At 41.6% G+C, this 17,570-nt stretch overlaps 1 protein-coding gene across 1 annotated transcript in view; it reads left to right on the top strand.

Annotated features, from left to right (window-relative positions):
- The window catches only part of ADAM12 (ADAM metallopeptidase domain 12), a 168,024-nt gene that overhangs the window by 90,456 nt on the left and 59,998 nt on the right, over positions 1 to 17,570 (top strand). Inside the window, exons 4-5 of the mRNA XM_082053564.1 lie at positions 7,031 to 7,109; positions 10,540 to 10,616. Of these exons, the coding sequence (XP_081909690.1) occupies positions 7,031 to 7,109; positions 10,540 to 10,616 (156 nt within the window). The remainder of the gene's footprint in view (positions 1 to 7,030; positions 7,110 to 10,539; positions 10,617 to 17,570) is intronic.

Here is a 17,570-nt window from a genome sequence, read left to right as displayed (position 1 = left end):
AATAAGCTCTCAATCACTCAGTGATTGCCAGCTAGGGAGGTGGTTTTCTCCCTAGGTTGTTCAGATTTGTTTGCTTAGGCTGCTCTTTGGTTTTCTATATGCTGCAGCCTCACGCGGTGACTCCTCTGAAGACAGAAGCTGGTGGGCTTTAAAAGCTGTGCTTGTCCCTCTTGTCTCCCTGTCCCCAGCACAGCAGAGAGCAGCTATCGATGTGTTCCAACACACTGTCCAGGGACAACTCAGAGCTTTTAATATTGTAGCATGTGTTTATGAAAATTTCCTCTCTCGGTGCCAGATACTGTTCCGCTCCTGCGAGGGGATGGGAGCGGGGTGTTAACACGGACTCCAGTAGACTCAGGATTATATGAATTTCCACATCAAAAGAACTGGCTAGGAGTACAGAGCCATATTTTTCAAATGTAGCGTATGATCAACTCAAATTGTCTATCTGCAGACTATGTGAAATAGGTTGGAGGCTACTACCCTCGAGTTAATATTGAAACTTTGGATGCTTGGTTGGTTTCCTAGCTATTATAGTTTTATTCTGCTCCCCTTTTACTCGGAATTGTTGTGCTAATAAGGCTCTGCGAATTTCAGTCTCTCAGGTTCTTCAATTATGACATTGCAGTCCCTCTATGGCAGCACACTGGAGAGTGGCAGATAGGATATTATGAAGTGGAGACATTCAGTGGGAAAACGTCCAAAATCATTTCAAATCACTTAAGATAATTAAACAAGGGGAAAGAAAGTGGCGTGTTTAAAGAATATGTGGTGGTTTTATGAATAGGATGATGTTAGACGCCTGTGCATGGGAAACTCATTACCCGTGCTTCACTCATTCGTTACATTGTAATGAGAAAGGAGAATTGAAAAACGCCTCTGTGAATATCGCCTTTGTGTGTATGAGGAGGTGCCTGCACTGCTGCAGCAGCGTCAGGCTTCACAGACTTCTTGGTTCCTACGGATACACCTGTGAAGAAATACAACAATTGAAGAAATAACAGCTAATGCCAGTATAAAGGTCAAAATGACCTGAATTGAGGTGCTTAAGAATTAATGGAGTGTGCTGGTGTCAGGAGGCTGAGGTTTAGATGACATTTTTGTAACTGCCTATATGTTTCACTCCTCACCTCCTCCATTTGTAGGCCAGGTTTGCAGTGCAGAGCTGGCGGGCTTTTAATAAGAACTTGTGAAACGAAGTGAGGCAATACTTGAATGGGGGAGAAAACAGGCACTTTCTCATTGGGAAGGAGGAGGAAGAGTAGCAGGTATCAGCAAAGGTCGATGTCTGCGCTGCAGGCAGCATTGCTGGGATGGGAAGCACCGGAGTCAGGTCTGAGTCAGCCCTGCGCTGCCAGGGGCTTGTTAGCGACGGGGCTCCCGCAGAGTGAGGAGAGCAGCTGACTTTCATCGTTTAGGAGGACTTTTTTCTGTTTTTCCTAAATCATCAGTTCTTGAACTACTGTAACTATACTGAGATGTGAGTCAAAACCAAAGGTAAGCAGAAAAGCAAACTTAAGAGTAGGAAAAGTGTATGTTCCTCTCTGAAGCTCAGTAGGTTCACAGCCACCTTCTCTGTATAATTTAAAACATCCCTGCGAAGCCTTCTAACCAAGGGTGCATTGCTGTGGTGTTGAACCCCAAAACAGAGATGGCCATGTATGGTCATATTTGAAACCAGATTTAAGGGGACAGTTAGGGGCTGCATTTTCAAACCTTTCCACAGGATGAGGAGTTGCAGAAACACAGATCATACATCTCAGTGTTGTCAGTCTTGCAGTTTAAATGTAGAATATCCAAGATTCATCCTTAGGCATGTCAGGCTTCTGAATCGAAGTTGACGAAGCTCTAGTTCAGATCTGAGGCTGCTTTACACCTCCATGAGATTCAAAAGTAAACACAGCTGCTTTTAGAAATTGCCTATGGTGTTTCTATTTCGGGCATGGGATTTTAGCTAAGTGTCCGGTTCCTGCATTACTTTACCCCATCTTGAAGTGCTGGTTAATGCTTGATGGCAGTAGGCAAATGACACCATCCCTGGCTTGGGCTGTATGCCACCGAGCCTCTGCCCAAGAGAAGAATCCCAGTTCCTTGCTCTTTCACAAGCACTGACAATTAGTCCTGGCAGAAGCGGGGATTTGTTACTGTAAATCCTTGGGTCTCTTCAGCCGACCCTGATTCCTTGCTGAAGCAAAGGTCAAGTTTTATGCTCCATGTCATGCCAGAGCAAAGCAGAGTCCTTCTGAGATGTGTGAGAGCCGCACACCACCCAGGATGTGGAAGAGACATGCACCAGACTGTGGTATTGTTTGGCTTTAAAGCAGTGCTGTTGAATGTTTTCAGTCTCACAGAGCAACTTTAAAAGACTTGTAGATCCATTTTGATGGATAATAATGTTGCTGTCTTCCTCCTTGCATCTGTATTGCAGGGTGATGACCTGGAACAGGGAGGGCAATCAAAGAAGTTTCATCCTAAGAGACGGATCAAAAAACAAGGCCGTGTGCTGTTAGTAAGAGATTTTCTCCTTAGGCTTTTGTCTGCTGGTTTCTCCTGGATCACCAAGGGAAACCCTGCTGTCTGTTCCTTCTGTGACGATACTTAGATTTTTCCTGACTTATCATTTTTTTATAGCCTGGTATGTTCTACTTGGCACATGGGTGATTAAGGGAGAATTTGGTAATAACCTGCACCTATCTAAACGATGCATGTACCAAGAAGGAAAAGCAGTTGTTTCAGCTAGGTAAAGAAGTGAAACTAGGGAAGACTTAATATCAGGAAATGCATAATGACAGTAACATCTGTTGGAACACAGAGTAATCTCCCTCTGCAAGTGATGGGATCAGCATTGCTTCTGATATTTGAAGCTCCATGAGACAGAACCTAATTTGATGTAGAGCATACTTGGCTTCCAGGGGGGCCGTCTACATGATCCACTAGATTTTCTCCATGTCTGACTTCTGCGACTCCATCTTTCTGACTCTCCCTGGGTGATGAAATATCATTATAACCTTTCAAAATAATATATTGGAGCCTGGAGAGCAGAGAGTGATTTTTCTCATTTGCAAGTGAGAGGCACTGTGTTAAATTACCATTCCTGTCACTAAATGGATTGAGTAAAAAATCTGGTGTGTTTAATAGAAGACATTTTTCCCCTCCCCAAACAAACCACCTAAGACTTCACATTGGAGAACGTGAGGGTTAGAAGTTTAAATAACGTTCATCATACTTCCCGAGGCTTAGGTTGGTGGAAGCTGCTTGATACCTGAAAATGTTTCGGCAGATCTGCTAGGTGAGCTTGCTGCTGATGTACAGAGGATGAAGGAGCCTCTGCTGCATCTGTCATAGATCAGGGGGATAAAACTTGTCCTTCTGGGCCATCAAAGCTTCTACTTATTAATTTGGGTCTGGGAACTGAAAAAATCCATGATGTGGACAAGCATAGTGGCTAAGTACAAATCTAGTTGAACTGAAGAAATGTGCTTCTACATCTCTGGAGAACAAATGAGAAATGTGTGGCGTTGCTTCTACTCTTTTTTTTCTAATCGTATCCAGCAGTTGATGCAGTTCTTGATAGCATTTGTTTCCTTTTCATGCAGTGCAAAAAACTGGTAATCATCTGGTACTGCTGAGCATTTGAAACTCCAGACGTGGTGATGAATTGCACTATGATATATTAATGTTATTTTGATCCCTGCTCTTTCAGAATTACATTGATCCAATTAGGTTAAGTAGTTTGCCATCTAAATTAATTTACTTTCCTCTATTAATCTCCTTTACTGTGGGTCAAAAACAGAAATGTAAATCAATCCATTACATTGCATATCTTTGGAAGGCAGGGGGGTGGGTAATTAAATTACCTGATAGATACATATGTTGAATTCATTGTTTGGTATGTTAAACAATATTGCCGTAATTGGAAAGTGAAGGGGTGTACACTGAGTTGTGGAATTTGAATGCTTATTACACTTAGTTTCCGTAACCTTTTAAGAAAAGCCTTTACATGACTTGCTGTCCCTGGACACTGATGCTGCGTGCTCGTTCGGCTACACAGCTTTTAAGATATTAGACATTTTGAAAGTGTAGATTACAGCTTCTTTCTGTGCCAGAAATGCTTGGACTCCCTGGTGATGTGTCTTGTTGAGGTCCCCAGGTTCTCCAGCCCTTTCCTCTGCCTTGTTCTCAAATCAGGATTGGTGCCACATGCGGCAGGAGAACAGATGTCTCAGGAATGAGGTCTTGGTTACTAAACCGAAGGAGTGTTAGTGCAGACTCCTGAAAAACTTTCTCATTTTCTTAAAAAGGTCCTTCAGTGGTGCATGAAATTTCCATGATTTGAAATCCTGCTTTGGCTTCTACATCGGGACATGCTTTTTACTTCATTAGATTCGTCCAACAGTGGGCCTCCATCATCTTGGTGCTCTTGCCATTCTTTTACTACTCACACTGGGAATTCTTATGTTCAGCTGGTATTTTCATCAGCAAACCTTCATCCTGATGAAACATGCCCGACAGCTACACCAGGAATTTGTTTATCTGCGGTATTTCCTCACTGTAGTAAGCAGAACTGATCATGAAAGACTCATATGAAAAAGAAGCCTTGATGTACAGGAATGAGATCCAGTGGTTGTAAGCTGAACATTGACACAGTCACCCTAGACACAAGTGCAGTGTTTTATATTGAACTTAATTAACTGTTAAAAACTTATCACGCTTGTGGTAGCTGCTTCATCATGGGAGATCTAGACAAGGGCTCTATGCAATAAGAAAATGGATCTGGTTGCATAACATTGTACCAGAAGATTAATTCAAGTCAGATGGCGTATGTAATGCAGCAGGTCAGACTGCTCATCACAGCGCTCCCTTCTGGTGTTAAAATCTAGAAATCCATGAAATATTTTCTAAATCTGTGCCTGAGGGTAGAACGAACAGAAGCAAAAGGGTCACCTCTATCATCATTGCTGTCAAACACTGTGAAAATAGCAGAGCACAAAGCCAGTATATTGCTCTATCGCTTTGCCTCTCTGCTACATGTGTTACTCTGTCAGTGCCTGTGTTTTGTCCCATTAAATAAAAATCGATCTGCTATCCTGTATGAAATCCCATTTCCAAAATGTGCACAGCAGAACTCTGCTGGGTTCGACAGTGATGGGATCTTACCTTTTGCCTTTGCAAAGGTAAAGAATGCCTGCTAACTGCAAGACATAGCAGTGGTGTTATATAAATAATAATGATAATGAAGAAAGCAGCTGCTCTTTGTGATAATTGACACAGTAGGAAACACAGATACAGCATATTTTGTTTCAGGCAGGTCCGCCAGAGGCTGCAGGCACAAGGGGTGAGATGAACGTGGGTGTCAGGTGCCATCCGAGGAGTCCCTGTGGAGCCCATTGTTGAATGTATGGACATCTAAATGAAAGCGAGATGCTGGGTTAGGAAATCAAATCCTGCTCTAGGTGTGGTGCTTGGCCGAGACCCAGAGCAGTTCCTCTATAACGCACCAAGTGCTGCTGTATTATAACATTCGGTATCTATTGATATGCTGATATTTACCGCAAACTGAAAAATGTAGAATGATAATCTGTACTTGAATACTCATTGTGTTGGGTCATTACTATCTTTATCTTTTTATGATGCCATTTCCTTCTCTTTTTTTAATTTTCTTTTTGATTTTTTTCTTTTTTTTTAAAAAAATTATTCAATTCAGTGTTGTTTTTCTTTTTCTTCTACTGTAAGATACAAGCTTTTCAAGATAGGTTTTCTCTCTAAGAAGTGTTTGTGTAGTTCTAGCACAACCAGGTCCTGATCCTGACTGAGTCATTGGATATTAATGCAATGCAAATAAATCAGCAATTAAAATCTTTGTTTTAACGTTTATACAAAGTGCAAGAAAGGCATACTGAGACTGTGTACTAGTTCACACTAGTATGTATGCAAGTGTTTAGCATTAATCAGCTTTAAATAAAAGAAGGGGCCTGGTTTGTTCAAATGAACAAGCCAAGGGAGAAACACTTCTTTGAAGTGGAACAGAATATTGTGAAACTCTGTGCCAAAGATTTTTCAGTAGTCCACTCTCCAGTTTTCAGAAGGTGATGGTGGCACTTATCTGGGTTTCCTTAATATTGTGCTTTTGCATTTCACTGGAGTGTTTGTCCAAATGTCGATGTTTGTGGTGAGGTGCCTAGATTAGTGCCTGTGTTAGGACTAAATGTGAAGATGTTTTCTTCCTTCTGGCCTTCCTGCTCTTTAGATAAGGAGTTGAAAAACAGATCAATAACAAGACTTAAAAAAAAAGGTGATGTTCTGTGTTCCATAAGTTTACTGCAAAAAAGCAAAGTTTTCCTGGATGTCACACACATGCCCCTCTCTCCAGAGTCCAGAAGATGGTAACTGCAAGTCACAATTTTTTAGATCATTGCTAAAGGCAGGAGGGGAAGTGTGGGGAGAATGAGAACAAAATGTCTCATCGTGGTCATGGTCTTTTCACCGTCTCCTGATAGATAATTTCAAGTCATTGGGTTTCCATTTGTGAATATCCTTTTCAGATGATCAGAATAAATCCAGTCCTGTAGTGTTTTTCCTTGAGTGTCAGTGGAAGAAGTTTGTTTCATTTGGGTGGTCACTTGATGATGAATACAACACATCCAGTAAAACAAGGCTCAGAGGGAAAAGATTTTCCTTTTTCACAAACCACCATTATTTAACAATACTCCAAATGTCTAGAATTCAGATTTAACACAAAATGTGTTGAAAATTACATGGAAGATTCAATACTGAGATGTGCTGGCTCACAGTCCTCATTTGGAAGAAAAAGCAGGCTGGAAACTTGTAGTCTTTCCACAATTAACGAAGGAATTGTTCATGCACTGCAGCTTCAGCATTCGGAGTTCCATTTTTCCTTATTTCACACACAGCCCTGGTAGTCGCTGTGTCATTAATGCTTGGCTTTGATCGCTGTCTCAAATAGAACCACTAAAGGACAAAGTCAAGGTGATGTGGCCATAATATGACATGTGCTGTGTTTTTTTTTCAGGGGCCTGTTAGCCAGCGGCTTCACAGAAACGCATTATTTGAAAGATGGCACTAACGTGGTGCTCACCCGCAATTACAAGGTAAGGTTGGCGTTTCGTGGGTAGATGATGCTGCGTCATTAAAACCCAAAGTGTTCTCTGCCGGGATCTGAGCCAGGGGATGAAACAGCTCGATGTGTGATCTTTTTTTATTGTTGCCTTCAGTTACCTTTTTGACTACTGTGATCCTACACATGAATCTTTAGAGAGAGACATTAAAGGAAAGCTGTGGGGTTTTAACTAGGTGTCTTTTAAAATCTGTAAGATTTATTCAGCTTCTTGGAAATATGCCCATTAAAATTTTATAATAAGCGCAGCCATTGTTGATGAGTTATGGAGGAAAGTCCTGGTTCAGGTAGGAAGAAAGCCCCAGATATCTGATTTCTATAGTGCAGAAACCCACATCAGGGATTGTGAAGGTTTGGGTGTCATTCCGCATTGGGGAAACCAATGGGCTTTGGGAGAGGGGCTTGCTTGATTGGGTTTTGTTTTAAACCAGACCATAAGATTGTTGTGGATATACTTTATGTATATATGTGTATATTTGTGTGTGTGTGTGTCTAGATATATATATACATAAATATATGACTAATATGATCCATATTGAAATCAGTAGTTAAAATACTTTAAGGCAGTAATATTTTTGTCCTCTGACAGTATAAATGCCTTAATTAGGAGCGATGGAGCAAGCTATTTAATTACAAAATTTATTTTTTATCTGCTGAAGCCCTATAAAGTATTTGTTGTGTTACGTTACTTATTTATTGATGCTGTCAGAAGAGGCATCGTAGTGTTCCCATCCATAATGGGCATTGCTGGGATCAGTGAAAGGCTTTATTTCTATGCATAACATCTTTCTTTCTTCTGCAACAGCATCTTCATTATAGCCCCAGACCTCCCAGGTACAGCTATCATTTTGAAACCTTTCCATGTCTGCATTTTTGCTGGTTGCTCCTGTCTTCTTCAAAATCAGCTTACTAGAAAGTAGTCATTTGTTTTAGAAGGACTGTGTAGATTCCTCAAGGAAGTAAAAGGAAAGAAATGAAGCACAGAACTGACAGATTAACCTACATTAACATGAATATGTGTCCAGCTAATGGTAGCCAGGTGTTTCCTTACTAAGAAAAAGTCTTTTTCAGAATGGCAGTAAGTCATGATTAATACCAACAGTGCATATTGGTGCCTAAAACATCCATATAGTCTGTAGTTGAAACCAAATCCAGATTCCCATTGAAAAGTTGCTTAGTCAGCTTCTGCCTGGGGGTCCGAGCCAGTCAGGGCTGTGGAGCTGTCACTGGGGAGTTTCTCTAGTGCACAAGTCAGTGTCCAGGTTCTTTTTCTGGTTTATAGCACTTGACAAAATGGCAGTTGTCAGAAGCTGGTATTTATTCAGTGATCTCAAGTACGGGTAGAGTACTGTTTTAAGTCTGACAAATCAGCCATGATGATTATTTGTTTTTAGGGGATCATCCATTTTATATACTAGTTTATAGGGGTAAAAAGATTCAATAGGAGGGAAAAAATATCCTGCAGTTCAGTGGAGTTACTGAGCTAGAAATCAATTTTCTACCAGTCCAGTTGCAGGCCACGGTCTGGTAAGTTTGCATTTTTTGGCATCATATAGCATGTGGACCTCAGAGAAATTGTGAAATGGGCCACAACAAGGAGCTCAAAGTTAATAAAATGACAAGTTGTACGTGGAGAGTGAAAGAAGATCAGGACATTTGCCATAATTCACGTTTGATAAAGACAACCAGAGTGGAGCAGCAGCCTGTGTGGGATGAGATATCAGCTGCCCTCCCTGTTTCAATGGGGTCTCCGCTTAGCACTAGTGATGCTCAACCCCAAAAACTGGCTTCTTAAGAGCTCTGAACTGCACCTCTACCTTATTCTTTAAGTTATGAGAATAACGCTACTTTACTTTTTATTTCAGACTGTTTCAGGGTCACTGTATGAGAGTCAGTGCTGAGGGGGGGGGCATTTTTTCTTCTGTCTTATCAACTAGACACATGTAACTGATAATATTAAAATAAGATGAAATAGTACACTCACCCTGAAAACTTTGATGTCTGTTGTGACTGAAGCAATCATCCCCAGAAAGCTCAGTGTATGTCCTTCCTCCTTTCTGCTGAGGCTGTATCCTTGCTAATGTATGAGTATTGATGATAAAAATACCCAAGAGTAAAACATCACTGCCCCGTTTCTGTCATTTCTTTCTTCAAGAAAAGCTCTTGAGATTTGTATTTAGAACATCAGAAGTTGCTGTTCTGTGTTCAGTTACTCGTGTTGGAAACACAAATGCCCTAAACAGATGTTTCCCATGGTACCACCTTATTTGCAGAAAATTAATATCTGAATTATTCCGTGTTGCTCAGCATTTTTATGGCTGTTGCTTTCTTTAAGAAAATCAAGGTGGTCTTTAGAAGCCTGCTCAGTGAGGCTTTGTAAGTGAAAGCCATGCTGCCCCAAGCCTGAAAATGTTAATTAATGCAGCTAGATGGATATGAATGAACCAAGTGATAAAAAGGCCCAGTGAGATGACTCTCAGGTTAAAGCCTGAGCGATAATTTCCCTTCGCACTACTACGATAGGAACCTTTAACAGCAGTGTTTCCAGTTTCAGGGTGGCTTCAAAGGAGCCATGAGAAAAGAAATGCTGGATGTGACACAACCATTGCTTTCCAGCCAGTCACATAATTGGAATGTAATACAACCTTTAGTCAACAATAAAATTGACCTTGATTCCAGACAGATACGTGTATGCGCTGAGAATGTATCTCTGTTGTGGGTGGCTTTTCCAAGCAGTGGATTATTAAGGAAATACAATAACCCAGCCACAAAATGAAATTGGATTGTTGCCTCTCAAAAAAGAAGACCCTCTTATTCTTGGTTGTTCTTAATAACATACAGCTCAGTTGGGTAATTCAATAAAAGGTTTCCTTTCCAACCTGTTTCCCTTCCCCTTCATTTGGTCTGTATTTTTTTTTCAAACCATAGGGTTGGGATTGGGTTTTTTATACATCTCGTTAATATATAGCTATAATTTCTCCTATAGACATACATAGATGTAAATGACCTTAAATAAAAATATCTGTTTATGGAGAGTAGTAAAATGTGTCGGTTGATTTGTTCATCTAATTTTGTAAAATATCCTAAATGCTAGCTTCAAATAAAATAACACAGAAAAAGGTGGTCAGTCATGCAGTTTAACACCATTGAGCCTCTTTAAAAAATAGACAAAACAAAACAAAAATGCTCCAGCATTTGGGGGTTTAAAAAACACCCAAGTTTTCCACTCAGGAACCATTTGCACTGTTAAATACGGGGTAGGAAAGGTGCTCTCAGTGTGGTTCTGAATGCCGTAGCCTGAAATTGATGATCACTTTGAAATAAAGGGCATGGAAAACTATGAGAAAACTGGAGAGCAAAGAGCATTTGTGACTACTGAAACGTTTTCTCTTTTTTGCCATCAGGATCACTGTTATTACCACGGCGCCGTGCGAGGGTTCCCCGGCTCCTCGGTCAGTCTCAGTACCTGCTCTGGACTCAGGTGAGCCAAGAGTTCAGTAACACGTGAGCTCCTAAAGGAACCATTCTGGTATCTGTTGAATTGTTGTTTTGCTTTATAATGAATGTACTGATACCTGGTTTTGAACTGTTGATGCAATCTCTAAAAGCATTTTCCCTCTTTGAAAAAAAAGAAAATGCAGTTTTGGGGTTTTCCATGATGTTATTTCTGTCTTGCTGCCCATCTTTGTCTGTACCCTTCTGTGGCAGCGTGGTGCTTGGCACATTTTTGGGCTGGCAGTGCCCGGAGACCCTCCAGTCCTGCTTTGCAGCTGCAAACTCATGCGCTGTCCTGCGGCCTCTTCGTTAGGAGAGTTTGCTTTGTGGCTGTGGAGCTCAGTAATTATGTTCACGGCAGGTATGATGTTCAGCATTCAGGTTTTAGCTACTTGTTAACAGAAGAGTAGCAGATTCACATTGTCGAAAACCAAATCTCTTCTGAGTTTGAGAAACGAACAGGCTGACAGCATTTTAAATACACAATGGACACAGTTCAGGAAACAATTATCTTCCTTACTTGGACAATCAGAGACTGGTATTTACTCACAGAGCTGTTCCAAATCACAGTAATTAACTGTAAATTGGCTCTAGCGTTCTCCCTGGAAAACCCAGTTTTCCTGTCAAATTTCCAGCTGTCTCAACCTTTTCTGGGTTTGTTTAATTTATCTACAAACAGCATGAGTAGCTGGACTCTTTTTCCCTTGATTTAGCATTTTGTGCAACAGTGGTATTACCAAGGCTTTTCTAATGGAGCTTTGGGAGCAGACAGCAGCAGAAAGAGCAAACAGTGTGTTACTAGGACCCCTCTCCCTGTGTGAGGGACCCGTTTGCTGGGGTGGATGGGATTCCTGTGGCTCATTCCCACACAGAGAGGGGGGGTTTTATTGGTCGTTTATATGTATCTGGCATCTTCCACAAGTTTACTATAATTAAGCCCTTGCGTGGACCGTGGCGGTCTGCATTCACCAGTCGTTCTCACAGTCTGTAAAAATATAACGCAGCGCTCTTGGTATTTTAAGCACAGCTTAGTGAAAGGGATTGCAATGCTGCGAGGTCCACCGGGAAAATCTGCACTGTGTGAGACAGTCTGCACCAACGTCTTGTTCCAGAGCTACCTAACAAATGAAGAACTCTCAAGAGAAGTTACTCTTCTCCACATGAAATGCATTTTCTCTCTTCTAATGTGCTCTTTTTACAATTGTTGAGTTCACAGAGTTGTTTCTTAGTTTTAGGTAGTCGGGTATGTCAAGGCAACATATGTTGGCAGTGACATTTTTCGCTCATCTGGCACTACTGCAGATAAATCCCCAATGTGCAAGCTGACAATATTAGACTCTTTCCCCATAGGAGAAGCATAGCAGCATCTTTTTCAATACGATTTTTCGTAAGTTTCCCTGCCAATGCATGTTGTGCTCCAGCAGGAGAAACTGAGGATACATCTCAATACCCATGTCCATTTAGCTGCTGCATTCACTGCTGAGGTTGGTTAAAGGATTGCCCATGAGTGATAACATTTTGTGATAAGGGTGCTTGTTGACTTACTTCAAAAAATTCATTTCACAGCCTGATAGCCAATAGTAATAACTTCCAGGCATTACCTGTTCCTGATCTAAGCCAGCCGTGTGTGTATTTGAAAGGCTTCATAATGCACTATCAGCTCCTTGAACCATCCAGACCCTCTCTTTAAAACTGGTTAGGGATAAAAGGCCAAGTGGTGTGAAATCCCAAGCAGCTGCAATGAGGTTCTGAAAGCACTAAACATCTCCCAGAATCAGGCCCACATGTCACCGTGTACCTCTGCCACCAAAACATCATTGTGGCAGTGTGTCCCTTGAGAATTTGGGTGGAAAGATCTAGTTGAAGATGTCCCTGCTCATTGCAGGGAGGTTGGACGAGGCAGCTTTTAAAGGTCCTTTCAAACCCAAACCATTCAATGAATCTGTGATTTACTGCACTTGATCCAGGCCGAAACAATACAATGGGAATTAGGACAGTTCAAAGCTACTTCATGGCAACTTTCCTGGTATTATGCATAGGGTGGGATGGTGTACTTGACCACCAGCTTGCTGGAGTAGGGATTCTTGTTTTTCCACGGCATGCTAAAAGCCGCAAGCTGCAGGGGTGAGGACATGAGCCATGGTGTGGCCGGGGAGCCCTGGGTGAGGACAGTCCCTGGGGCCGCAGTTTCGCTTGCAGCAGCCGGTGGAAGGAAAGACGGGTCTCGTTCTCAGTCTGTTCCTGGCTTTGTGACAGTTTCTGAGTGAATTGGACAAATGTCTCTGTCTCTTTTTCTCTGTCTGTGAAATTCATTAAATGATTCTTACCTACCTCAGACAGCTGTTGCATGGGACTAAAGTTTAAGTGCCTGAAAAACATCTAATGAAAGGAAGTGCAAGCTGTTAGCTCACCGAAATCTCAGAGCACTAATATCCTCCCACTCCTACTACACAGACACCTCGGGCATTGTTCCAGGCGTGGATAGGCAGGGACTGTGTCTTTTCCCCCAGATTAGGGCAGTTCATTAAAAGACATGAAACTCTTCATAAAGAATAGGTTCCACATTTCAGCGTGCTCTGAAGCCTGAGTGCTCAGCGGTAGTCACAGAAGCAAAGAGGATCATAGGAATTACTGAGACAAAAATAGAGGATAGAACAAAAACCTTCATTACCACTATAAATCCATAGTGCACTCACATCTTGAATTGTGCATGCAGTTCTTGTTTTCTCATCCCCGTTTCAGAAAAAAGAAGCATTATATCCAGAAAAGATACAGAGAAGGGCAAAAATCATGATCAAAGGTATGGAACAGCTTTTATCCAAGGAGAGAAAATAGACTAGGATTTATCACTTTTGAAAGGAGATGGCGGAGAAAAGGGTATGATAAAATGAGGTTGAATGTCATTCTGAAGAGGGGACAATTACTGAATATTTTTCATAACCCCAAAATTAGGAGACATCAAATGAAACTTTAGAGCAGAGGAAAGTACTTTTTTGTTCCCCACCTAATGAAGCCATGGAGCTCAGTGCCACAGGTGGGTGTCAATGTAGAGACAAAAAAGATGAGCCAATTTGAGGAGGGGACCTGGGGGAGCCTCTCCAGGGCTGTCAAATCCAAAGATGTCTCCAGTGCTCATGTTGTCAGAGCTGGGGGTACAAACTGAGGTGTATTTGTCGTGTTCTTATATCTTACCACTAAGTATCTGCTGTTGGCCAGGGCCAAGGTGCTGAGCTGGAGGGACCTTGCTCTGACCTACTGTAGCCATCAGGTTCTTTCTTACTATGCAACCACATAGTTGAGCATTTAAGATGTGTTATTAGCTTGTAAATATGACAGGATTACTGTGTAATGAGCTACAGGAAGAATCAAGTGTGAAACCTGCAAATTAAGGCAGGTTTGACTAGTTTACTTTTTTCAGGCAGATAGAGGGGGTGAGATAGGAAGATACGTGAGGAGTAGACTCGTCTCTTTTACACAGGCACTCATGTATTCCAGCTATGTTACATCCTCTCAGACATAACATTTGAGTGCCTCGCTTCATATAGGATTACAATGGCATAAATAGTTGGATTGACACTGATAGCTGCCTAAAATGCAGGTTAGAGGGGAATATAATCATGCTGTAATCTGTATCCTGCTGGCTCCTCCGGAGGAGGAAGAGCTGAAAGGCAGAGACGAGACGGTAGATGCTGAATGCACGAAATGGGAACAATGGATAATCAGGATTTCCAGCGCTTCCGTCTGGATAAGAAAACCAATTAGACTGTCAGAGCTTGTGGGAAGGTGGAGGTACGACAAAGTCAAGTCGTTTCCTTCCTGTCCCGAGGAAATACCCTTCTGTTTATCTAGCTTGGAGGCTCTTCCAGTTTATAGCAAATAGCTTTGGCCTGTAGCCACCACAGACGTCTTTGATGGTGAATTTGTATAGACTTGAATGATTTTTCCCCTATTACTTTCCCTGCAAGTGCAGAATGCAGCAAATGCACAGAAAACACAGGCTGAAGATGAGCATGATGTCCATGGTCCAGGGGCTGGTGGAGGATGCTGACACGGGGACATGTGGCTCCAAAGGTGACCTCACTGCTGGAGGGAACCTGAGAGGTGCTCTCACAAATGCCTCAGTAGTTTAAGGATGCAAATCTCACAGGAAACCTTTTCTTTCTGAAACACCAAAACACCCTTGAAAATCTGAGAATCCCTTGGAGTTACCCAGTTGCTAGCTAATAAACCCACTCGCACATACGAAAAGTATTCAGTCATTTACTCCTCAGCAACTGAAAGATGCTGTGCCCACAGTGACAATGATGGGGATAAGGCCCCAGAACTGAATAGAGAGTCGTTTTTAATGGGATTACATAGTTCTGCTACATGAGGCCGCCGATACTAGAGCCATCCATTATTCCAACGGTCTGGCTGAACTCCCTGCTTCCCAGACACAGTCAGCTAAAGAGGAGATTTAAATATGACACTCCAGACATCAACTGTTTGGAAAAAGGGATGGAAGTAGGAAACCAGTGAGAAAAAAATTAAATTCCTCATGACTCCTCAAGCATGATTTCCCCACTGAAGGGGAGATTTCATCCAAGAAAAAGAAGTTAGGAGGAAATCCCAGTTGAGAAAAGCACTGTTTTGGATGTTTGCTTTTTCTCCATACTTTCTGAAGAGCTTTTAGTTCATATAAACATCTCGCATGGTTTGTAAGTTGTTGGACCGTGAAACTACTCGAGGTTTTTAAGCTTAACATTAGAAAGCGTTGAGCTTCTGGGGTTTCATAGCTTCTGTATTCTGGCTGTTCAAGTGGTGAACAGCTCCTGGATCACAATCACCTCTGTGGTCTGAGATGAACATTACGTCCATTTTTTGCCAGTTGTGTACATGCTGTCCCCAGGTGCAGAGTAATGCCAAAGCATCCCTGGGGCTGCCAGGACACCCAGGAGAGATGACCTGTTTGAGCCTGCCCCTTCTCCAGCATGTGTGTCTGACAACACTTAATTTAGGAAAAAAACAAAACAAAACTAAAACTATTTTAATATATTTTTTGACTCGGAAAAGCACCCTGTAAGCATTAATGTGATGTTCAAGTTTGAATCAAGCCTTCATATATTGTTACGCTGTTTGCTGCACTGTGCTATAAAACGTGCTCCCTAAGTTGGCACTGATGCCAAAAGCTCTTCCCTTGGTTTTTCTCACTTTCCTTGGTATATCTTGTCACCCTCCCCATCGAGCTTACGTGTAACACTTTCTCTGATAAAACAATTACTTTTTCTTGCAACCCAAATGCTGGACATGAAATTGCATTATCGCTTTTAGTTCATATAACTCCCTGCTTAAATTCCAGGCATCAAAGTTTAGAGCAATATGTGTTCACACTGGACAAATCTGTCTTGCACCGAGAAAGGATTAAGTGTGAGTTACAGGAGTGTCTGGGTATGGCTACATTTTAGATGCTGTGCTATAGAATGTATTTTCAGGTTAATGAAAGGCACTGGCTGGAGTAAAACTATTTGACTGATGATGTGTCTGCGTGAGAACACCTCTACCCCTGCTGCAAAATGTAAACCCAATAATGCTACTGCTTTGACCTCCCTTTGAGAGACTGCCCTTGCTTCATTTGGGTCAGATTTGTTATTTTAATGGAATCCTGATGTGCAGTGTAGTAGGCTAATGGTATTATTTGGGTCTTGTGTGATGCTCTTCACCAATATATAGTTATTGTTTGTGGTTACTAAATTTTCCCCCATTTTAAAGGTGGGGAACTGATGCAGAAAGATGGGAATTCCTGTCCGTAGTGGCCCAGGGCAGCGGGGGAGACGTGGCTGCTTCTGTCTCTGCATCCAGATCCCATGCTCTGTATTTTTCCCAGTTCTTTCAAGTTAAAGAATGACCAGATCATTTGAAAAATATCTAAGGATCACCTTGCCCATTAGAAAAACAGTTGATAGATCATCCTGTTCACTTATCCCAATAGTATTCATCTGCAACTTATTAAAATGGACTAAAAGTGAAGTTTTAATTCACTAGTTCATTCCTCTTTTGTTTGTTTGTCTGCTGACTTGCCTGGGAGTTTGTTACACGAAGTCCTGAGAACTTAGAATTGATAAGGAAACTACATAAAAATGCCTTATTTTACAGATCACCTGATATACATGTTGAAAACCACTCTAGTGAGGAACTACTTTACCTCCATCACGAGCATCATGACAACACTTCAGGGCCACAAGGCTCCGATTCTGTTGTCTGTTCACCTAAAACTCTCATTGAAATAGGTATTACAGCTGTGGGATGGGTCCCTTTACTTTGGAAGCTGCAGCATCAGTTACAGAATGTAGGTTTTCAGGTGGCCCTTGGGCACTGTACAGCGTTCAGCTGCGTCTGTGGGCAGAGACAGACTCGGGAATATGTGGGGTGTAAACATGACAGCCCTGTGTAGTCTAATTAATTTCTTACAGCCTGAAAACATCTACATTCCTCTTCCAGTGGTAATAGAGCTTTTTATTATTGTTGTTTAGAAATGCATATAACTTTGAGCTTCATTAAAACCAAATGTTTAATTGCACTCATGGATATCAGATTTATTGATTTATTTAACCTCCCCTGTATGGTACAGCAGAATAATATATCACAGTTTAATATAATGCTGTCCTGGCCAAGTTTTACTCCGGCATCATGGTTTCTCAGACAAGTATGCATTGATGGTTTATGTTGGCAGGGCCTTTGGTTCTGCTGACAAGCTGGAAAAGAAAAATCCCATTTATATTTAGAGATTTCCTAAAGCCTGCTGACTTATGAAATACAACTGGCCTTGCATTAGCTTTTGTTTTGGTTTTTCTTTTAAAGAGGAAAAAAAAATCAAATTTTACTTTATCAACGATTTAAATAGTGGAATTATTGCATCAAATTGCACTTCCCGAATGGAGAGATTCGTGGCAGGTTAAACAGC

Source organism: Streptopelia decaocto (genome assembly GCF_964273445.1).
Source record: "Streptopelia decaocto genome assembly, chromosome: 5".
Classification (NCBI taxonomy): Eukaryota; Metazoa; Chordata; class Aves; order Columbiformes; family Columbidae; genus Streptopelia; species Streptopelia decaocto.
This window is presented reverse-complemented; position numbering and strand designations above follow the sequence as displayed.